Source organism: Miscanthus floridulus, chromosome 3, assembly GCF_019320115.1.
Source record: "Miscanthus floridulus cultivar M001 chromosome 3, ASM1932011v1, whole genome shotgun sequence".
NCBI lineage: Eukaryota > Viridiplantae > Streptophyta > Magnoliopsida > Poales > Poaceae > Miscanthus > Miscanthus floridulus.
Genome location: NC_089582.1, coordinates 24,155,782 through 24,178,399, shown reverse-complemented (window position 1 = coordinate 24,178,399; position 22,618 = coordinate 24,155,782). Strand labels below are relative to the sequence as shown.

General features: G+C 56.0%; 1 protein-coding gene across 1 annotated transcript; it reads right to left on the bottom strand.

Annotated features, from left to right (window-relative positions):
• Positions 1–19,458: 19,458 nt before the first annotated feature.
• Positions 19,459–21,226, bottom strand: LOC136545238 (malonyl-CoA:anthocyanidin 5-O-glucoside-6''-O-malonyltransferase-like). The gene has a single exon (XM_066537285.1). The coding sequence runs from the start codon at positions 21,048–21,050 to the stop codon at positions 19,626–19,628; it is 1,425 nt and encodes a 474-aa protein (XP_066393382.1). The 5' UTR covers positions 21,051–21,226; the 3' UTR covers positions 19,459–19,625.
• Positions 21,227–22,618: the final 1,392 nt, after the last annotated feature.

Below are 22,618 nucleotides of genomic sequence, written 5' to 3'. Positions count from 1 at the left end.
TTTTCAAAAGTTAATCACTTCTCATGGATTGTGCACGTACTAGGCTTAAATGCAATGCAAGTATTCCAACAACTAGTGGCACTAGATGATTGAGTTGTCCGATAAGAGCTCCCCTCTTAATAGTATGACCATCTATCCTAAATATGATCACACTCTCTATAGTGTCTTGATCACCAAACAAAATGACCCTATCAAATATACCTTTGCCTTGAGCCCATTTTATTTTTCTCTTTCTTCTTTTCCAAGTCCGAAGCTTGATCACCATCACATGTGGTCATCTCATCATTTCATGTGATCATCACCATCATCACATGTCTACCATGGACTTCATCTTGCTCCAACACTTGGCTTGGACCGACCTATCTCAATTCCACACTTAGAGCATAGGGTTAGTCCTAATGGGTTTCGTCAATTAACCAAAACTAAATTAGAGCTTTCACTTGCGCCAACCCAACTTCACTGTGTTTTCTGTACCTCTAAATAAGAGCATTTCCAAGAGTTTTCAAAACACACTCTCAATCTAAATTTTTAGCAGGAATTGAAAAAATGATATCCAACAACTCACAATTTTTTCGCAATTGGGAAAATCAATCCAATAAAAATGACCACTGGTGGAGGCATTGCTAGGTACTAGTATATTGCCCGAGCTAATTAATGCTGCGGCGGTGTCTAGAAAAAAATCACAAAACTAAAATGAATCATAAAACTAAAAATGAACCAAACCTGCCACCACTAACAAAAAAAAAGTTCTTTGTTTTCTTTGAGATGGACAAAAGAACCAACAACTCTCATATGGCCTTTGCCAATGGCAATACAACTTCTTCTTTCGGCATCCCATAACCTCATTTGTGTACAAAATGTCACTCCAAAATTGAGAAACAAATGCTATGGCCATGTTAACGCTACGACAACTTTCGGATAAATGCAAGTTACAACTGAGATATCATTATCGAAAAAATCTTGACAATACCGTAAAATGTCATCGTTGGCTTGAAAATTTGGAGACTAACAAACCAAAAGTGTACTAACAGATTGGGCTGAATGAGCTCTATTCTTTTCATCTTGATGATACAATTCTTATTTTTACACAAGCAATATTGATGCTAGACACACAGTTGGTTCATTAAATTGTGGTAAGGAGTTAATAAATCCAACCAGGGAATAATTAGAAGTATCTACACAGAACAACCAAGCACATAATAGTTATTATGAAAGACGGCAACGGGGATGTCGGTGTTTCGGACCGGGGGGTCCTCAACTGACTAGTGAATTTGTTCTGCGTGCTCCCGATTCCGGATGGTGATGCAAAGAGACACAAGATTTATACTGGTTCAGGCAATCGGTGCCCTACGTCCAGTCTAAGAGATCGAACTTGTATTCCTTGCACCGAAGTGCTCGTAGTAGGGGGTTACAAGCTAAGGGAGAGAAGGAGCTAGTCCCAGGTCTCAGCAGGGTGTCGTGTGGGCCGTCTGAGACGTTGCTCTCAAGCGGCTGGAATATGTGCGCGTGTGTTACCTCGTCCCCCCCCTCTAAGTGGCCCAAGTCCTCTCCTTTTATAGTTGAAGGGAGGACAAGGACCGTACATGCATTACTATGCGGCGTCGTGCCAATAGGGGTGGCACGTCCGAGCCCTGTGGCCTGTTCCTGTGGCGGCGTGGTCATAGGAGTGGTCCGTCCTTGGAGTACTGGGGCGGCGTGGTTGTCCCATCAGATCCTGTGTGTTGTGGGAGCCCCGGGAATGCCTCAGAGTGGACGCGGCGGCGAACGTGCAAGCCACTATGGACGGACTATGCGCGAGACCGAGACTTAGTTGGTGCCGAGGCTTGCACTGCAGTGGGGAGGTCTCGGTAGGCACGAACCCCAAGATCGCCGAGGCCCTGGTGTACAGTGTCGAGGCCTTGAGCGGGCGGTTGATCGTGGGTACAGCGTTAGGACACAATGGCAGGTAATCCCCGTCGTTCCCTGTCCTAGCCGGTATGGCGCGGATCGTGGACACAGTGTTAGGACACAGTGGCCGGTAATTCCTGCCGTGCCCTGTCCTAGCCGGTATGGCCCTAATGCGACCTCGGGTCGCGTCGGCCATTCTATGGTGTTGAGCCACCGTCCGGCTGAGATTGCAGGAGTGGTTGAAGTATTAATGAGACGTGACGTGCTGTCGAGAGGTTGACCGAGGCGGGGGGCGACGGGCTGCGGACGAGCCGGCCTCGAGCGACACGGAGAATGAGGCCTCGCGCGAGACGGAGATCAGGCTCCTTACTGAGGCCTCGCGCGAGAGGCCTCGCGCGATACGGAGAATGCACCTCCTGCCGAGGCCTTCTGTGGAGAGCCTCGGGCGAGGCGGAGACGGCGTTTCCTGCCGAGGCCTTCCTGGGGAGCCTCGCACGAAGCGGAGTTTGCGTGAGGATGCTGAGACCTCCTGTTCGAGGCTCGAGGCGAGGAGGTGGAGGACCCAGTGGGCTCGGTCATGGCGGATGAGGGACCCATGACTTACCTTCTAGTTTTTATTTTATTTTTTAGATGGGACTTTAGCGACCCTTTCGATGTTTGCTTGGGGTACCCCATTCTGAGGTACCCGACAGTAGCCCCCGAGCCTCGGTGGGAGTGCGTGCACTCCCCTTGAGGGCTTGTCGAGGCTTGTTTTATACCTGCCTTGTAGGAATTGGGGTTTGTTTTTTGAGGTTCCGGTGGGTGCGCGCGAGCGCACCCGCCGGGTGTAGCCCCCGAGCCCCTGGAGGAGTGGAGTTACTCCTCGAGGGGCTTTCTTCATTTTTGCGTCCGAACGAGTGGTTCTTGTTGCATTTGCCGAGCCCCCAAGCGCAAGTTTGGGTTGCGGGGGTCTCGGCGAGGCTGTAGGAAAAAGCCCTCTAGCCTCCGCATGGGGCGAGAGGTTTGTCAGGGGTCCCCTGACTTTGGGTATGATCCTCCCGCTTCCTTTCGCTTGGAAGGAGGGGTGGAATGTGCCAGGCTACCCTCGATGGGCACGAGCATGGACACTTCCGGTGAGCTGTTAGCGGGTAGTCCGAGTGGAGGCCCGAGCCCCGTTTGTTGGGGGACGGCTAGTGGTCCAGAGACGCACTCTAAGAGTACCAGGGGGTTTCTCTAGTGGGTGCCGAGGCCGTTCATGGGCCTCGGTGGCTTGGTGCCTCCCTACAGTGGGATCCCATTCGGATACTTCCCCGCCGGTCTCGGACATGACTTAGGACACCCCGAGCGACCGTTCGCTCGGGCCTGGGCCATTCATAGGCTCGCCCCGATGTCGTCCCTGACTCTGTTGCCCTGGGGCGGCTGTCGAAACCTTTTGGAGGCCCAGCCTTTGAACCCCTAGACCGTAACAGGCTTGGTGCCCTTTATCGTGTTTGTAGCGAAACCTCTAGCACGGTTTTGGACTGTTTGTCTTCGTCTTGGGTGTTCTGGCCCTTTCATCTGATCTTCACATGTCCTTTTCGTTCGGACAGAGGGTTAGTTTGCTGAGCCCATTCTAGTCTCGGCAAGGTTGCAGGAAGAGCCCCTAGCCTCTGCGTGAGAGGGCCGTCGGGAGTTCTCCTAACTTTTTATACGCCCCTCACGCGTGAGGGTTTGTTTGCCGAGGCCCCTTTGGGCGTTAGCCCAGGTTGTGGGGTCTCGGCATATTTGTAGGAGGAGCCCCCTAGCCTCTGCATAGGGCGAGAAGGCCGTCGGGGGTTCCCCTGACTTTTTATATGACCCTCGCGCTTCCTTTTCGCTCGGAAGGAGGGGTGGAATGTGCCTCGCTACCCTCGATGGACACGAGCGGTGGCACTTCCGGTGAGCTGTTATCGGGTAGTCCGAGTGGAGGCCCGAACCCCGTTCGTTAGGGGACGGCTAGCGGTCCAGAGACACACTCCAAGAGTACCAGAGGATTTCTCTAGTGGGTGCCGAGGCCGTTCGTTGGGCCTCGGTGGCTCGGTGCCTCCCTACGGTGGGATCCCATTCGGATACTTTCCTGCCGGTCTTGGACACGACTTTGGGCATCCCAAGCGTTTTGCTCGCTTGGGCCTCGGCCCCGTATAGGCTCGCCCGCAGTCACCCCTGACTCTGTTATCCTGGGGCGGCTGTCGAAACCCTTTGGGGTCCAGCCTTCGAACCCCTGGATCGTAATAGGCTCAGAGCCCGGTTCCTTCCTATGAAAGGAACAGGCCACGGGGAATATCTTCCCTATTGGCTCGGCAACGGGTGGCGTGCCTTTTGAGGCGGTTTCATGGGGAGGCGAAATGACGCCTGCTGCCGTAGTGGTCGAGCGTGACGTGATGGACGGGACATAACTGTCCTCGCATTTAATGCGGGAGACGTGGGCGCGTGGGCCGCCGAAATCGGCTCGTGGTTAACTGCGCCGGATGGGGGAAAACCTCCCCGATTTCATCGCCCGTTCATTTTGCCTCCTCCCTGCATAAATACCCGAGGAATCTCATCCCTCCTCGTCTTACCTTGCCCGTATTAGCACCGCCTCCATCGAGCCATCGCCAGAGCAGCGAGTGCCGGGAAGAAGAGGAGAGGAGAGCGAGCCTAGGGAGAAAGCGAGAAAAAAGCGAGAGTGTAGGAGGGAGAGAGAGAGAAAAAACTCACCGCCGCACCTGATTCCTCCGTCGCACCCATGGCCGGCAACGTCGTCGTTGTCGAGGCAGACCCTTGGGATCCATCGGACGTCACCGAGGAGATGCTCCAGCTGCTTGTCGATGGTGGACTCCTCCGCCCGGTGACAGACCCTAGTAGGCCGGAGTGGATTGCTCCGTACGGTGAGCTGGAGCCGAGGCCCCGCGACGGCTACATCGTGAGCTTCGTTTCCTTCCACGAGCGCGGCCTCAGTGTCCCGGTGGACCGGTTCACGTGGGCGCTCCCGCACTACTACGGTGTGGAGCTCCACAATTTTAATCCCAACTCCATCGCTCAGGCGGCTATCTTCGTTGCCGTCTGCGAGGGGTATTTGGGGATCGCTCCCCATTAGGAGTTGTGGCTCCACCTGTTCCGGGCGGGGCACACTACCAAGCCGACGGGCACGTCAGGTAAGAGGAAGGCATCGAGGGCCGGAGGCTACACCCTCCAAGTGCGTCAGGACCGCCTGCACCTCTACATCCTAGCCCAACTCGTGTCCTCCAACCGCCGGTGGTACACGAGTTGGTTTTACCTCCGCAACGACGATGGAGGACTCCCTCCCTATACTGGGTGGATTGTGGAGAGTTGCCCAGAGAAATGGAAGTGGGGTGTCCCAAAGGTCGACCAGCCCAAGCTGGAGCCACTCCTGGAGGGGCTGGCGAGGCTGCGGGGCCATGGCCTCACTATCGCTGTGGTCGTGGCCGCCTTCCACCGCCGGAGGGTGCTGCTGCTGATGGCTCGGCGGCGGCGGCTGTTCGAGATGAGGCCGGGTGAGCCCGTGGAAGGCACCCAGATGTCTTCCTCCGCCCTCTCCGACGAGGAAATTCTCCGTCGGGTGGGGGAGACGGTAGATGCGAAGTTGAGGGGCGGCAACCTGACCCCCTTCGCGATGCGACTGTCGCGGGGGTTCCTTTCGCTGGTAAGTCGAGTGCCGCTGTAGCCTCTGAGCCTCCTCAATCTTCCCTTATCCCTTGTTTCCTTACGCGCGTTTGTTGTTCCTTCAGGGGATGAGGGACGTGCGCTCCTCTCCGCCGCCCGTTCCCGAGGACGCGGGGCGGCGGGCGACCAACCGCGCTTACGCTGACGCGCAGAAGAAGCGAAAGGACGGTAAGGCGGTGAAGCGCACGAAGCACATCCTTGCGTGCGAGGCATTGGATAAGCGCCGCCGTCAGCAACGGAAGGATGGTCTCCCGTTGGAGGAATCCCCGTCGACGTCGTTGTCGACGGAGGCCTCGGACGGGAACGACAAGGGCAAGGGAGGGCGAGGTCCCCTGGACCACCTTCCTAATGTCGTGGAGGTGGCACCCAGGGCGTCGGCAAGCAGCCCGGCACCCCCGGGAAAAGGAGGAGAAGCGGACCCAGGGCCGGCGGTTGCCCGCTCCGGGGCCGAGGCCGATACGCCCCAGGCGCGGGCGTTAGGCAAACGCGCCGTCAGCCCGGTAGGCGCGACGGCCATGGCGGAGCAGGTGGCGGTGGAGGCAACGCCACCGCCCCCGCAGAGGACCGAAGGGGCGCCGGGGTCCACTGAGGACCGACCGGCGCCGATGGATACGGATGCGACGCCACTGCCGCCGCCTCTGCCGTTGCAGATGAGGTTTGTTGTGGCAAAGCGGGGGCCGCCCCGTTCTAAGTAAGTGTATTTTTGGCAGGGTCGTAGTGTCTTCCGTTTGCTTTTTTGGTCTCGCGCTGACCCTGTAGGTTAATTTTCTTTAGTCGGAAGCGGCCTGCGGACGACCTCCCCTTGGCGCCCCTCAAGGCACTTAAGGCGAGCCCCGGCTCCTCCGCCCACTAGGTGGCGGAGGCACAAGCCACCATCCAACGTGGCGCGGCATCGGCGAGGGTTGACCCAAAGGAACCGGCCGCCCAAGGAGGGGTTGCCGAGGCGGCCCCTACACAGTCGGATGGGGCCATCGTGCCCTTTGTTGCCGAGGCTCCTGGGGCCTCCAAGGCTGAGGCGATGGAGGCCTCGGCGCCCATGACCGCCGAGACCATAGTGTCCGCGGTCGGTGTTTCTGCGTCTACCGAGGCCACAATGGCGGAGGCCGGAGCCCCTAAGACCGCCGAGGCCGTGATTGCAGAGGCCGGAGCCTCCGAGGTCACCACGACCATCGTGATGGCGGTGAGGCCGTCTATGCAGGAGGCGGAGATGCAGGCGGCAGAGGCCTCGGCCGTGCCCTTGGCTCAGGGCCCGCCGTTGTTGCGGGAGAGCGCCCGGGAGACGGAGGTCTATCTGATCTCCTCCGATGATACTTCCTGGGCGCGGGAGGTGGTCGAGGCCGAGGAGACCGATGCCATGGAGCAGCCGGCGCCGCTCTTGGACGAGGGAAGCTCGGCCCTTGTGTGGGTGCGACCCGAGCCCCGCGGGTAGGATCACCCGTGGGTACTGTGGCGGAGCCGAGACGACCCTAAGGGGGAGCCTCTGTTCGCCCTCGAGGACACGGCCGAGGGCGGGCGCTGGAGTACCTTCGAGCAGTACCACGAGCTGGCGGAGCGGTCGCTACAGACGGCGCTGTCCATGGTGGCCGACGAACTGCCCAGAGTCGCCCAGGTTCGTGTTTTCCTTTCTCGCGTGATGTTGTTCTTTTCTCGGTTTTGTCGCAATCGATGACCTCTACTCTGCCTCCTCAGGAGCTCGAGACCCGATCCCTCGGGAAGTCGGTCTTCCTCCGGCGGGAGAGGGGAATCTGGGACCAGCTTCAGCGGTAGAGGGGCCTTCTTGCCGATGCTAACGAGCTTCTGTCGGCACGAAGCGCGGAGGTGGAGGACCTCCGCCTTTGCTGTGCCGACACGAAGGTTGAGGCGGCCACAGCTCAGACACAGCTCGCCCCCTTGGCAGCGTAGATCAAGGAGCTGGAGGAGGAGCTTACCCGCGCCGTTAGTGATCGGGATGCCTTCAGATCCCGGGCTGAAGAAGCGACGGCCTCGGGCAAGGCCCTCGCCGGGTAGCTGGGGGCAGAGGAGAGTGTGCACCGGCTGACCAAAGGCGCTTTGAACGAGGCCCTTGCTTCGGTTGAGGCCTCGCAAATCGAGGCTGTGGTTTTTAGGGGGACGGTCGAAGGTGAGTTCCAGTCCCCTTGTTTTGTTTTCTTCTCCTTATGTTCGCTCCCTAACTTCTTTGTATGACGCAGAGCTAGGGAGTGAAGCTTCTAGGGCGGTGGCCGAGACCCGACGCTGGGAGCAGAAGGCCAAGGGTGAGTTCCGTGGGCTTCCATCCCTAACTTGGGTTGTTTTTTCTCTGGCTCGACCTCATTCCATTTTCCACAGTGCAGAGTTAGAGGCGGAGTTCACTCGGGCCGCCGAGGCTTCCAGCGCGGTGCAGACAGTGCTCAACACCGAGATCGAGGAGCATGAGGCGCTGAAACATGCCGCCCTTTCCACCTGCGAGGCCTTGGAGGTCGAGGGGGTTCAGTCAGGCAGCTCCCTTGGGAGTTGCTTGATTGCACTGAGCAGCCAGGTGCGCGAGCGACTCCGAGGGGCGCTGCACACGGGTGTCAAGCGGGCAATGGCCGTCATCTCCTCTCACTACCTTGGCGTCGACCTCTTGGCCATCAGTGATGGCTATGTTCTGCCTGATGATGACGAGGAGGCCAACGCGGCGGTCGCGAAGCTGATGGAGGCGGTGGAGGGCCCTGGCGTGGCGCTGGCGATGCTCTTCAAAGAGGAGGTGGTTCCTCCCCTACCATCTGCCGGTGCTGAAGGCCCCGAGCCTTAATCTGGGCCCCGGGGGCTATGTAAAGATAGAACATGGGTTATTTTTGTATCATAACGTTTGTGGCCATCGAGGCCCTTGTTTCTGAAGTATTTGTGTTTCTTAGTTGTTTTTCTCATGCTTCCGAGCCTTTGTCCTTTGTTGCTTCTGATCAGATTTCGTTTGCAAAATACCCCTTTGGGGCCTAAGCCATCCCTTGAGCGAGAGGTAGTGAGGGAGTGCCATAGCCCGGGGGCGTAGGCTGTCTCACGACTCTACCGGCCTCTTGCTTAGGAAATAGACCTTGGTCCGAGGAGTCTTTACAAATGATTCGTCAGAGCCTGCTAGAGTCTTGGCGTAGGAATTTTTGCGAAAACAACTAAAGAATGGTGCGTGGGACCTAGGGGGAGTCCCCCATCTAGCCCCTGAGGGAGGCTTGGTTCTGCCAAGGCAGAGCCGAGTCTCCCTTGTCGTGTTGATTGTATTGCCGAGACCTACGATGGGCTCGGGGGGTTTCTCGAAAAATAAGACCAACTAAAGAACGCTTTTTAATTGTATTTCGGGAAACGACATATACGATGCTTGGAAATTTAGGGATAAAAGCGACATAGCTGTTCTATGTTCCAAGCGTTGGTGAAGATTTCGCCCTTCTCGTTGGCCAGCTTGTAGGTCCCGGGCTTTAGTACTTGGGCGATGATGTACGGTCCTTCCCATGGCGGGGTTAGCTTGTGGCGACCCTTGTTGCTCTATGCTAGCCTCAACACCAGGTCGCCTACCTTCAGGTCTCGGCCTCGGATGTGTCGGGCCTGATAGCGCCGTAGGCTCTGCTGGTATTTGGCCGAGTGTAGTAGCGCGACGTCTTGGGCTTCCTCTAGCTGATCAAGGGCGTCCTCTCGGGTGGTGTGGTTACTTTGTTCATTATAGGCTTGCAGCCTTGGGGAACCATATTCCAGGTCGATGGGGAGGATGGCCTCGGCCCCATAGACTAGGAAGAAAGGCGTGAATCCCGTGGCTCGGCTTGGAGTGTTCCTCAGGCTCCAGATGACCGACGGGAGTTCGGCGAGCCATTTTTTGCCAAACTTTTTCAACCGGTTGTGAATCCTTGGCTTGAGGCCTTGTAGGATCATGCCGTTGACACGCTCCACTTGGCCGTTGGTCCGTGGGTGTCCTACAGCCGACCAGGCCTCTCGAATGTGGTGGTCGTCGCAAAACGTCAGGAACTTTTTGCCGGTGAACTACGTCCCGTTATTGGTGATGATAGTGTTGGGGACCCCAAACCTGTGGATAATGTCAGTGAAGAACATCACCGCCTGCTCGGATTTGATTCGATTGATTGGACGAGCCTTGATCCATTTGGAGAACTTGTCAATTGATACCAGTAGATGGGTGTAGCCCCCGGGGGCCTTTTGCAGAGGCCCGACCATGTCGAGCCCCCACACGACGAACGGCCATGTGATGGGGATGGTTTTTAGGGCTAGGGCCGGGAGATGTGTCTGCCGGGCATAGTACTGGCATCCCTCACAGGAGCATACTAGCTTGGTAGCGTCGGTGACCACCGTTGGCCAGTAGAATCCTTGGCAGAAAGCGTTCCCTACGAGCGTCCGAGGCGCCGCATGGTGCCCACAAGCGCCTGCGTGTAAGTCCCAAAGTAGGGCTTGGCCCGCCTCGGTACTAATACACCATTGGAGGACACCTGAGGGACTTCGCCTGTACAATTCATCATTGTAGAGGGCATAGGTCTTGGCTCAGCGCGCAAGCCATCGTGCCTCGGTTCTGTCGTCAGGAAGCTCCCCTCGATCAAGCTAATCGAGGAACGGGACTTGCCAATCCACGTTCTGATCAGTCCGTGGAGGCTCGGTGTTGACTTCCATGACCTCGGGCTCGGTCGAGGGGGTCTCGGCAGCAGAGGGAGCGTTGAGCTTTGCCGTGGGTTCCACAGGTGGACCCTCCTCTGTTGCCGAGGTGTAGCCAATGGATGGTTTGTGGAGGTCTCTAGCGAAGACGTTCGGAGGGACCGGGGCCCGTGCCGAGGCCATCTTTGCCAGCTCGTTGGCAGCCTCGTTGTACTTTCGCGTGATGTGATTTAGTTCAAGACCGTCGAACCTATCTTCTAGGCATCGTACTAGCTTGCAGTAAGCCTCCATTTTGGGGTCGAGGCAGTTTGACTCCTTCATCACTTGATCTATGACGAGCCGCGAGTCGCCTCGGACGTCGAGGCGCCGTGCCCCAAGTTCGATGGCGACTTGTAAGCCGCTGATGAGGGCCTCGTATTCGGCCACATTGTTAGAGGCGGTGAAGTGGAGCCGCACCATGTAGCGCATGTGTACTCCAAGGGGCGAAATGAAAAGCAGGCCCACGCCTGCCCCGGTCTTCATCAGGGATCCATCGAAGTACAGGGTCCAGCACTCCGTCTGAATTTGAGCGGGTGGTAGTTGGGTATCTATCCATTCAGCCACAAAATCGGCCAAGACCTGAGACTTGATCGCTTTTCGAGGCGCAAAGGTCAAGGTTTCCCCCATAAGCTCGACAGCCCACTTGGCTATCCTGCCTGAGGCCTCCCGGTTATGAACTATCTCGCCCAGGGGGAAGGATGATACCACAGTCACTAGGTGCGACTTGAAGTAGTGGCGTAGTTTGCGCTGGGCCAGGACCACGACGTAGACCAGCTTCTGGATGCGGGGGTAGCGTGCTTTGGTCTTGGAGAGCACCTCGCTGATGAAATAAACAGGTCGTTGGGTGGGCAGAGTATGCCCTTCTTCCTGCCTCTCTACCACTACGGCGGCGCTGACCACTTGGGTCGTTGCGGCGACGTAGAGTAAGAGGGCCTCGTCCATGGCCAGGGGTATCAGGACGGGAGGATTGGTGAGCAGCCTCTTGAGTCTGTCAAGGGCTTCCTCGGCCTCAGGGGTCCAAGAAAAACGCTCAGACTTTCTTAAGAGTCGGTACAGAGGCAACCCTTTTTCACCGAGGCGTGAAATGAAGCGGCTCAGGGCCGCAAGGCATCCCATGACCCTCTACACTCCCTTGAGGTATCTGATTGGTCCCATGCTGGTTATGGCCGAGACCTTCTCTGGGTTGGCTTTAATGCCATGTTCCGAGACTATGAATCCCAAGAGCATGCCTCGGGGGACCCCGAACACACACTTCTCGGGATTGAGCTTGATGCCCTTCTCTCTAAGGCATTTGAAGGTTATTCTTAAGTCATCGACGAGACCCTCGGCTTTTCTGGTCTTGACCATGATGTCGTCTACGTAGGCCTCGACGGTCCGCCCAATGTTGTCGCCAAAGACCTGGGTCATGCATCGTTGGTACGTGGCACCTGCGTTTCTAAGGCCAAAGGGCATCGTCACGTAGCAGTACATGCCGAAGGGTGTGATGAAAGAAGTCGCGAGCTGGTTGACCTCTTTCATCTTGATCTGATGGTAACCAGAATACGCATCGAGGAAAGACAAGGTCTCGCACCCTGCGGTGGAATCAACGATTTGATCGATTCGAGGTAATGGGAAAGGGACCTTTGGACAGGCTTTGTTCAAACCGGTGTAGTCTACGCACATCCTCCATTTCCCATTTTTCTTCTTAACTAACACGGGGTTAGCCAACCACTCTGGGTGGGACACTTCTTTGATGAACCCGGCCGCCAAGAGTTTCTGTATCTCCTCACCGATGGCCCTACGCTTTTCCTCGTCGAAGCGGCGCAGGCGTTGCCTCGTCGGTCTAGATCCAGCCCAGATGTCCAGGGCATGCTCGGCGACCTCCCTTGGTATGCCCGGCATGTCCGAGGGACTCCATGCGAATATGTCGGCGTTCGCACGGAGAAAGTCGACGAGCACGACTTCCTATTTGATGTCGAGGGTGGCGCTGACCCTCAGTGCTTGGTCGTCAGGGCAGGCAGGGTCGACCGGGATGAGTTTGATGGTTTCAGCGAGCTCGAACACCCCCGCGCGTCGCTTGGAGTCAGGCACCTCGCTACTGAGTTGGTCGAGGTGGGCGATGAGGGTCTCGGCCTCTGCAAGAGCCTCGGCGTACTCGATGCATTCAACGTCGCAGTCGTATGCATGTTCGTACGTGGACTCAATCGTGATGACACCGCTAGGGCCTAGCATCTTGAGCTTGAGGTAGGTATAGTTGGGCACTGCCATGAACTTGGCGTAGCACGGCCGCCCTAGAATGGCATGGTAGGCTCCCCCGAACCCAACTACCTCGAAGGTGAGGACTTCCTTGCGGTAGTTGGAGGGGGTGCCAAAGCAGATAGGAAGGTCGATACGCCCGAGGGGTCGCGTGCGCTTCCCTGGCACGATGCCGTGGAAGGGTGCGACGTCGCCTCAGAGCCTCGACCGGTCGATCTCCAAGAGCTCTAGGGTGTTAGCGTAGAGGATGTTGAGGCCGCTGCCTCCGTCCATCAACACTTTGGAGAGTCGGGTGTTGCCAATGATCGGGTCGACGACCAGTGGGTACTGCCCGGGATTCAGAATATGGTCAGGGTGGTTATCTCGATCGAAGGTGATCGCCTCTCAAGACCAGTCGAGGTACTGGGGGGTGGCCACCTTGACCGAGAAGACTTCTCGGCGTTCCCTCTTGCGCTGCCGCGCCGTAAGGCAGGCCGAGGGCCCACCGAAGATCATGAAGGTGTTGCGTACCTCGGGGAACCCGTCGTCCTTGTCTTCGTCCCGGCCGCCGGCTGAAAGCTCTAAGTTTGGTTTTGGTTAATTGATGAAACCCTAAGTGCTAACCTAGTTTATCAAGATGATTATGAGATAGGTAGCACTACTCCAAGTGATGATGCAATGGCGAAGATCATGACAATGGTGATGGCATGGTGATGGTCAAATGCAACTTGGAAAAGAAGAAAGAGAAAAACAAAAGGCTCAAGGCAAAGGTATAAAATGTAGGAGCCATTTTGTTTTAGTGATCAAGACACTTAGTGAGTGTGATCACATTTAGGATAGATAGCCATACTATTAAGAGGAGTGAAACTCGTATCGAAATGCGGTTATCAAAGTGCCACTAGATGCTCTAACTCATTGCATATGCATTTAGGATCTAGTGGAGTGCTAACACCCTTGAAAACATTTGTGAAAATATGCTAACACATGTGCACAAGGTGTTTGCAGGGTTGAGATGGGTTTGGGTCCCTCTCTCCCTCCCGCCGAGCTTGCGAGGCGGGATTCGGCGCTTTCGGGAAAATGAAATGTCTATTTTCCATTGCGCCGGATGCAAGATTCTTGGTGGTTGGCACATTTGAGCAAGGGTGAAGAAGTTAGAATTGAAATGGAGTTGGTCGAAATGATGCTGGCGTCGGTCTACTGACCGGACGCTGGGTCACTCAGCGACTGGACGCTGAAGGGCTGCGTCCGGTCGAGCTGTCAGACGGCACAGTCGCTGGGGTTGAGCACCGGACGCTGGTCTGCGTCTAGTCAAGATGGACCGGACGCGTCCGGTCGGAAAAACATGCCTCGGGGAGCTTAGTGGAAACGACCGGACGCTGGGGCTTTAGCGTCCGGTCAGTTTTGACCGGAGCGTCCGGTCAGTCTCATAGCCGTTGGAATCTGACGAACTGTGTTTGAAGCTGGTGACGCGTGGCGTCCATCGGGCGACCGGATGCTGAGGGCCAGCGTCCGGTCAGTATGGCCGGAGCGTCCGGTCAGAGCGCGTTTTGCCCAGTGAAGGGGTATAACGGCTCTATTTGATGGGGGCTCTATTTATAGCCCCATGGCCGGCTCAAGGGAGTACACTTGCACATTTTCATTGACATAGCATCCTTGTGAGCTTAGCCAAAGCCCTCCCACTCATCTCCATCATTGATCCATCATCATTGTGAGATTGGGAGAGAATCCAAGTGCATTGCTTGAGTGATTGCATCTAGAGGCACTTGGTATTCGTGTTGCGCTGCGGATTTCGCTTGTTTCTCTTGGTGGTTGCCACCACCTAGATGGTTGGAGCAGCGGTGGAGGATCGGCACGAGTTGGTGATTGTTCGTGGCCGTCTCCGGTGATTGTAAGGGGAGTTGTACCTTCCCCGGCGGAGTGCCGAAAGGTAACTCTAGTAAATTGCTCGTGTCATTGAGTTACCTCACTTGTGGGTCGGTTCTTGTGGTGTCCAATCGTGTGGACGAGGTTTGTGAAACACCTCTTAGCCGCCGAACCACCAAGTGTTGGTCGACACAACGGGGACGTAGCGTGTTGGCAAGCACGTGAACCTCGGGAGAAAATCGATTGTCTCTCTTCTTTGGCATTCTCCCGGTGATTGGCTATATATTCATCTTGTGATTGGTTCATCCCCTACACGTCGGTATAATCACTCTACTCACTCATTTACATTCTTGCAAACTAGTTGATACAAGCTCTTTAGTGTAATTAGAATTGAGAGCTTGCTTTATTATTTACATTCATCTAGTTGAGCTCTTTAGAGTAGCAAGGTTGAGAGCTCTTAGTGAGTAATTACATAGCAAGTTTGTGTGCCTAAGTATTCATTGCAACTAGAATTGTTGGATAGGTGGCTTGCAACCCTTGTAGAGCTAGAGCAAGTTTGCATTACGCTATTTGTCATACTAATCAAATTGCTCTAGTTGATTTGTAGATTTTTAAATAGGCTATTCACCCCCCCCCTCTAGCCATATTAGGACCTTTCACCGGCGCCCTTCTGCTTGGTGTCGTTGTCGGGGAGCCCGAGCTTGGCGTAGTAACGCCGCAGCATGGTGCAATCCTCGAGAGCGTGCTTGACCGGGCCCTGGTGGTAAGGGCAGGGTTTCTTGAGCATGTCGTCGAAGGGCCTGGGGCCTTTGAAGCCTCGGGGGTTCTTACGTTCCGCGGCTGCAACCAGATCAGCCTCCAGGACCTCCTGCTTCCCCAGGCGCCCCTTTTTCTTTCTCTTAGGGAGGTGGGAGGCTGAGGCCTCGGGGGCCTCGTCCCTCCGCTTACCCTTGGTGTCGGTGTCAGGGAAGATGGCTCCGACAGCCACTTCACCCGAGGCGAAGCTGGTGGCGATGTCAAGAAGCACGGTAGCAGAGCGTGGCACATTCCGACCTAACTCTCGGACCAAGTCCCGATAAGTGGTGCCGGAGAGGAAAGCTTGGACAATCTCCGAATCGCCGACATTGGGCAACTCGGTGCATTGTTTGGAGAAGCGCCGGATGAAGTCTTAGAGAGACTTGTCCGGCTTCTGGCGACAGTTCTTAAGATCCTAGGAGTTCCCAGGGCGCACGTATGTGCCCTGGAAGTTCCCGACGAAGATCCTAACCAAGTCGCGCCAGTCGTGGATTTGCGAGGGAGGAAGGTGCTCGAGCCAGGCTCGTGCCGAGTCCGACAGGAGCAAGGGGAGATTGTGGATGATGAGCAGGTCATCGTCCGCGCCACCCAGCTGGTAGGCCAGGCGGTAATCGGCAAGCCAGAGCTCTAGGTTGGTCTCGCCGTTGTACTTCACGAGATTGGCCGGCTGCCGGAACCGGGTGGGGAAAAGAGCAGCGCGGATGGCCCTGCTGAAGACCCGAGGGCCTGGCGGTTCAGGGGAAGGACTGCGGTCCTCCCTGCTATCGTAGCGACTGCCTCGGTGTGGGTGGTAGCCCCGAGCGGGCCCCTCGTTGTCGTGGCGTCGTCACCTGCTGACCACCTCATGGTCTCCTTGCACCTCGTGTCGATTGCCGAGGCGGTCCAGAAGCATGGGGACCCTATGGGCTATTGGCGCTCGGTCGGGCTCGGGACGAGCCGGGGCTTCCCTCTCCTACCGAGGCGGCGCCGTGGGCAGGTTCGAGGCGCCCCCGTGCCGTTGGGAGGCGGAACTCTTGGCCTGCTGAACCGCAGCGGTCTCCAGGAGATCGTGAAGCTCGCCGCGAACCCGCCGCCCCTCCGTGGTAGAAGGCTCGGGCATTGCGCGGACCAGCATTGCCGCAGCCATGATGTTCTGGCTAGCACGATTGAAGACTAGGGGTTGCTCACTCCCTTCGTCGTCGTGGATGCGGTGATGCACATCGCGGGCCCTCCATCGGGCTCCCCCGCCTTCGCCGCGGCCTCGCTGTTCTTGTTCGAGAGAGTCTCAAAGCTGCTATAGAAGGAGTTGGTCTTGTTCGACCTTGGCCTGGAGCTCATGGAGCTGCTCTAGGTCTGGGCGCTGAGGTCGTGCAAGAGCGATGTTCTCATTTCGTGCGGCCGGCAGGGCAATGCGTGGGGGCGTGGTGGCGCCCGCCCCTGGACGAAGCGGGGAACGGCTACCTGCCCCCTCATCCTCTTCGCCGGCCCTCGGCATCCCGAGCCCGACGTGAAAACACTTGTGAGTGGGGTCGTAAGTGCCTTCGTCGTTGGAGTCGGAGTAGCCGAGGCAGTAGTCGCTTGCGGCCAAGAACTGGTGCAAAGCCCTAGGGTCGTGGAGTCCAGAGAAATCCACTCCGAGCCATGCCTCGTCCTCATCCGAGGGGTCGGCGTGGGTGCTCAGGTCAAGAGCGAAGCGCTGGCGACGTTCCGAGGGATCCTCGTGAGCGGCAGCGTAAGCGTAGGCATAAGAGGCGGCGGCATTTCTCAACCCAAAGGGGTATGGGGATGGTGCCGTCGCCAGATTCTGCTCTGCCGGGGTCGGTTCTTCAGGGAGTGGTGGAGCAGAGCTTGATGACTGGGCATCACCGCGCGTCACCGGCGATTTTCCTTTGTCCAAGCTCAGGCTAGATAGGTCCCCAGCCAGGGACTCTGTGCCAACAGCTGGTCGTAGGATATCGGCGGGGAGTGGCGCGCCGCCCCAGGTTCGCGTAGTGCTGGGGTGGCCTTGCTCGCGTCGTGCCTGGTGAGCGCGGCGAGAGCGGCCGCCCGGGTGCCACCTGCGCATGGGCTGCCGGTGCATAACTTCATCGTCGGACGGTGGGGCTCAAGGTGTGAGGAGTACCATGTCGTACTCATGCCCTAGAGACATGAACTCTAGGCTCTCGAACCAAACTACGGTGCTGAGACGCAATGGTCGTACGGGGTCTGCCATCCGGAACCTGCTGGGATGACGAAACTGACACGCAGAGACCCCTACCTGGCGCGCCAACTGTCAGTGTTTCGGACCGGGGGGTCCTCAACTGACTAGTGAATTTGTTCTGCGTGCTCCCGATTCCGGATGGTGATGCAAAGAGACACAAGATTTATACTGGTTCGGGCAATCGGTGCCCTGCGTCCAGTCTGAGAGATCGAACTTGTATTCCTTGCACCGAAGTGCTCGTAGTAGGGGATTACAAGCTAAGGGAGAGAAGGAGCTAGTCCCAGGTCTCAACAGGGTGTCGTGTGGGCCGTCTGAGACGTTGCTCTCAAGCGGTTGGAATATGTGCGCGTGTGTTACCTCGTCCCCCCCCTCTAAGTGGCCCAAGTCCTCTTCTTTTATAGTTGAAGGGAGGACAAGGACCGTACATGCATTACTATGCGGCGTCGTGCCAATAGGGGTGGCACGTCCGAGCCCTGTGGCCTGTTCCTGTGGCGGCGTGGTCGTAGGAGTGGTCCGTCCTTGGAGTACTGGGGCGGCGTGGTTGTCCCATCAGATCCTATGCGTCGTGGGAGCCACGGGAATGCCTCGGAGTGGACGCGGCGGCGAACGTGCAAGCCACTGTGGATGGACTGTGCGCGAGACCGGGACTTAGTTGGTGCCGAGGCTTGCACTGCAGTGGGGAGGTCTCGGCAGGCACGAACCCCAAGATCGCCGAGGCCCTGGTGTACAGTGCCGAGGCCTTGAGCGGGCGGTTGATCGTGGGTACAGTGTTAGGACACAGTGGCCGGTAATCCCCGTCGTTCCCTGTCCCAGCCGGTATGGCGCGGATCGTGGACACAGTGTTAGGACACAGTGGCCGGTAATCCCCGCCGTGCCCTGTCCCGGCCGGTATGGCGCTGATGCGACCTCGGGTCGCGTCGGCCATTCTGTGGCGTTGAGCCACCGTCCGGCTGAGATTGCGGGAGTGGTTGAAGTATTAATGAGACGTGATGTGCTGTCGGGAGGTTGACCAAGGCGGGGGGCGACGGGCTGCGGACGAGCCGGCCTCGAGCGACACGGAGAATGAGGCCTCGCGCGAGACGGAGATCAGGCTCCTTACCGAGGCCTCGCGCGAGAGGCCTCGCACGATACGGAGAATGCACCTCCTACCGAGGCCTTCTGTGGAGAGCCTCGGGCGAGGCGGAGACGGCGTTTCCTGCCGAGGCCTTCCTAGGGAGCCTCGCACGAAGCGGAGTTTGCGTGAGGATGCTGAGACCTCCTGTTCGAGGCTCGAGGTGAGGAGGTGGAGGACCCAGTGGGCTCGGTCGTGGCGGATGAAGGACCCACGACTTACCTTCTAGTTTTTATTTAATTTTTTAGATGGGACTTTAGCGACCCTTTCGATGTTTGCTTGGGGTACCCCGTTCTGAGGTACCCGACAGGGGAATTCCCATCCCCGTTGGGTATTGTCTTCCCATCCCCATCCCTGTCCACGTGAAAGGTCGCGGGGACATTCTCTCCCCATGACCTGATTGGTAGGGGATTGGATGATTTAGATGTTTCTTTCAGCAATTTCTTATGTGCTCCTATCTGAACCACATATTTTTTCTTAAACACACTATATATCTTGGAGGCATATATAGATTAAGTTAATCCTTATTGTATCCAACAATATAATTTTGATCCTTTTTGAATTAAATAATATAATAACCCTGTAAGTTTGTATCGCTCCTTTTTATGTGGATCTTTAATCTATTTTATTTTTTTATACCATGTGTTGGTTGTTACTTTGCATCATCTAAAATATCACCGTGACGTTAGCACGAGTAATATACTAGTTGATTCAGTATCGGTCCATGCAACACCACTGGCTTTATTTAATGTACTTCTTCTAAATTGTCAGTCATTTTGACTTCGGTAGATTCATAGATTTTACTATGCATCTAGATATACATTGATTCAAGATACATTGTGGAATCTATAAATTTAGAAAAACTAAAACAGTTTACAATTTATAATGGAGAAAATACTAAAAACCAACACGTTTCTACAACTCTTGTACACGAACGAATATTATCATGTCCAGTACTAATTACTTTATGGGAAATAGTGTTTATTTAGTAGGAAAGCTAAAACGTCGATTGTTTGGAAGGGAGGGAAAGTTACATCCACACTTCCTAGAGTGCAGGTGTCTGAAAACGTACAACCAAAGGCACCGGACAACGAAAAGGAAACAAAGAAAGGAAAAGGGGGCTCCAAAGCCATTTGATTTGTATCCAATTAATGAGAATCAACGGCTGATTAGATGAAATTTCAGGCACCTTGACATATGGCAGGTCCCTTTTTCAACACACGATAAGATTCCGTAAAAGACCCGTTTCTGCAGGTTTAGAACGAGTTGTCGCTCTCATGTCTTCTGGTGGTGGAGCCACGCGATAGCATCCGCGAAGCACTTCTTGTAGCTCACCATGGCAGCCGGCGGAAGAGAGACCCCCACCTCTATCCCGCCGTCGCCACCCCGGCTCTCCGCCACCGCCACTGTGCAGATCCTCGACACGGGCACGACGTCCACCTGCGCCGGCCGGCCGAATCCGAAGTCCAGGTCGTAGACGCGGAACCTCGGCGAGCCGGACACGGTCAGTAAATTACCCATGGGGAGCACCTCCCTGATGCGGTCCATCCACGCCTCCATGCTCGACGTCCCGATGTCGCGTACAGCTTCGTCAATGGAGGAGGCGACGGCGGCGCACGCGCTGAAGAGCCCTCCTGCGCCAGCCGCGGCCAGCTCGCCCGTTGGTGCCAGCGCGAACGCTGGGCCGACGCAGTTGCCCAGGTACTTGTCCGGCAGGGGAGGCTTCATCCGCGAGCGGTGGTCGACGGCTAACGCCATGCAGGTCACCGGGCCCTCTCCAGCGCCGCCACCGTTGCCCTCCTTGGCTCGCTGGTAGCACGACCAGACGAAGCCGAAGGTGGCGACCAGAGAGGAGCACCGGAGCGGCGCGACGCCGCGCCTCGTAGCCTCGTCGGCCACGGCGTCCTTGACGCGCTTCAGGTCGTCCTTGGACAGAGCGAACGTGGCCAAGAGCTGGTCGGCGGACATCTTGAAGGACTCCAACTCTTCGCTTCTCGGCGCCCCTTGGACGAAGACGTCGTACAGGCGCCTTGGGTCGGGGAGGAGAGTCCGGTCGATGACAGGCGGCGGCAGCGGCGCTTCGGCGCCGCCGCCTCTGCAGGCGGCCGCCCAGGTGTGCAGGAAGTGCGTGGATGCAGAGCCGTCGCAGGCGGCGTGGTGCACGGTGACGCCGATGGCGAGACCTCGGAGCGCGGGCAGGAGCGTGGTCTGAACGGCGAGCAGCCTGCCGCCCTCGGGCAGCGGCGGCACGAGCGTGGCGATCTTGGCAACCTCCCGCGGCTCGTCGGTGGTGAGGCCGTCGAAGTGCGTTTCCGCGTCGTCGCCGTCGCACTCGGCGACGGTGAAGGTGACGGCGTCGTCACCCGGGCGGTAGTGCATCTCGTAGCGGTCGGATGTGCCGGGGGTGAGGCGGACGCGGCCGGCGAGCGGGTAGAAGGCGCGGAGGGCCCGGTGCAACGAGTCCCGGAGGTTGGAGATGATGGCGGCGACGTCGGCATCCGGGGCGAGGCGGTAGAGGAAGAGGCGCTCGACGGGCGGGGAGTTAAGATAGAAGACGTCGTAGAAGGTGAGCGGGAGCGAGGTCTCCGGCGGTGACGGAGACGGCGGCACGAGGGTGGTTTCGTGTACGTGTACGCGGAGGCGAGGAGATGTCGAACCAGTCGCTGCAGGTGGCTGCTGCTGGTCCGGCGTCACGGCCATGGCGGCCTCCAATGGTATCAACGTAGGACGAGCTTGCGGCAGGCACTGGGTGAGAATTGGACTGACGCAGATCAGCAGACTATGCGAGGTAGATAAAGGGGTCACCGGGTCAGTGGTTGCTTTGCTTGGATGCTGAAAATTTGCCTCCCTGGCTTGTTCCTGTTAACTTCGTCTGCTCGCCTGTTCGTCCTAATAATATTCTGGATGGTACGTTGCGTCATGCATGACAATAAAACATCACCGTCATTTAGGGGGATTGTCGACCGGAGAATGGTCAATCTTTGGAAAAATAAAATTCCTATGAAAATAATAGTAGGGCAGATAGAGCAGTTAACCTGAGTGCAGAAGCAAGTTGTGGTGGATCAGCACCGGATTCCAGTGGCTGTGCGTGCCTCCTAAAGCTCCAACGTTAATAGATCAATTTCACAGCAGGTTTTCTTTGGTTATTTCATTTCTAAATAATTTAATATGATTTGGTTCTGATAACTTTTTTATATATACCTGAATTTATTATTAATTAAGTATCTAATAATCAGTTGATATATAGTAATCTGACTTCTAGAGCTAAACATATTGTAGTTTTGGCCCGAGACGTACATGTCATGTTTGACTCTAGCATCTGGTAGGCTTTTTTTTTTCAAAATCTATTCAAGCACAGAGTAGAACTGGATATTATTTTGGTAGATAGTTCAGTTTTAGAATATTGTAGGCATCTATATAGCCTGAATATTTCTTTCATATAGTGGTGTTATTGTCTGAGATCTGCCAGGTCAACTAAGGGCACGTTTCGGAGGGCTTCTCCGTGCGTTCTCCGTTCTGTGTAGGCATCTATATAGTTTGAACAACACAAGTCTGGTTTGGTAGAATATATAGCAGAAAAAGCAACCCTGCATATATATAAGTTTACGATTTGTTGGTCATCATCGTCAGAGGTAAATAAATAAAGAAATAAATAGTAAAATAAAGAAAGAAAACACATTGGCCGGGCGAAACGATGTGTGCCTATCTAGTCACGTCACACGATCCATCCATCATCAGCGAGGTTTGCCCTTTGGCCCCTTTAGGCACGTTTTGTAGCACGAACTCCAGTTTGCCAGGTCCTTGCAATGGTTTACATTGATTCGGAGATTTTTTACAATCGGACTCGCACATGCCATCAACTGCGAGTTGGCAGTTTTCTTTGCATTCCTTCTCCGACGCCGCTACGGTTGGGCGGCCAATGCACTGCACCATGACCTACTTTTGCCTACAGTTATGTGTTGATAAAATCAGGTTTTTGACAACACATAATGTGTCAGCAATTTTATTCCATTTTAGGGTCACATAAACTGTCGCCAGTCATGACGTAAGGCTACACGTTTTGTGTCGTCGTTTGTCCTTCCCATCCAAAAAGTGTGGCGAAAGTTTTTAGACGAAGAAACAATCGTCATGGCCTAAACAAACGACTGTCGAAGTATCGTCGAAGGGGTATGCGCCGAACCAAATAGAAATGCCAGTGTTGGGCAGGAGACCGCACGCCAAAACAGAGGTCCATGCGGGAGCTAAAATGTTGAGTCCACTAAAGAAAC

Bases quoted from the DNA above. Each gene is read 5' to 3' on its own strand.
- LOC136545238 (XM_066537285.1), bottom strand. From the start codon at position 21,050: ATGGCCGTGACGCCGGACCAGCAGCAGCCACCTGCAGCGACTGGTTCG.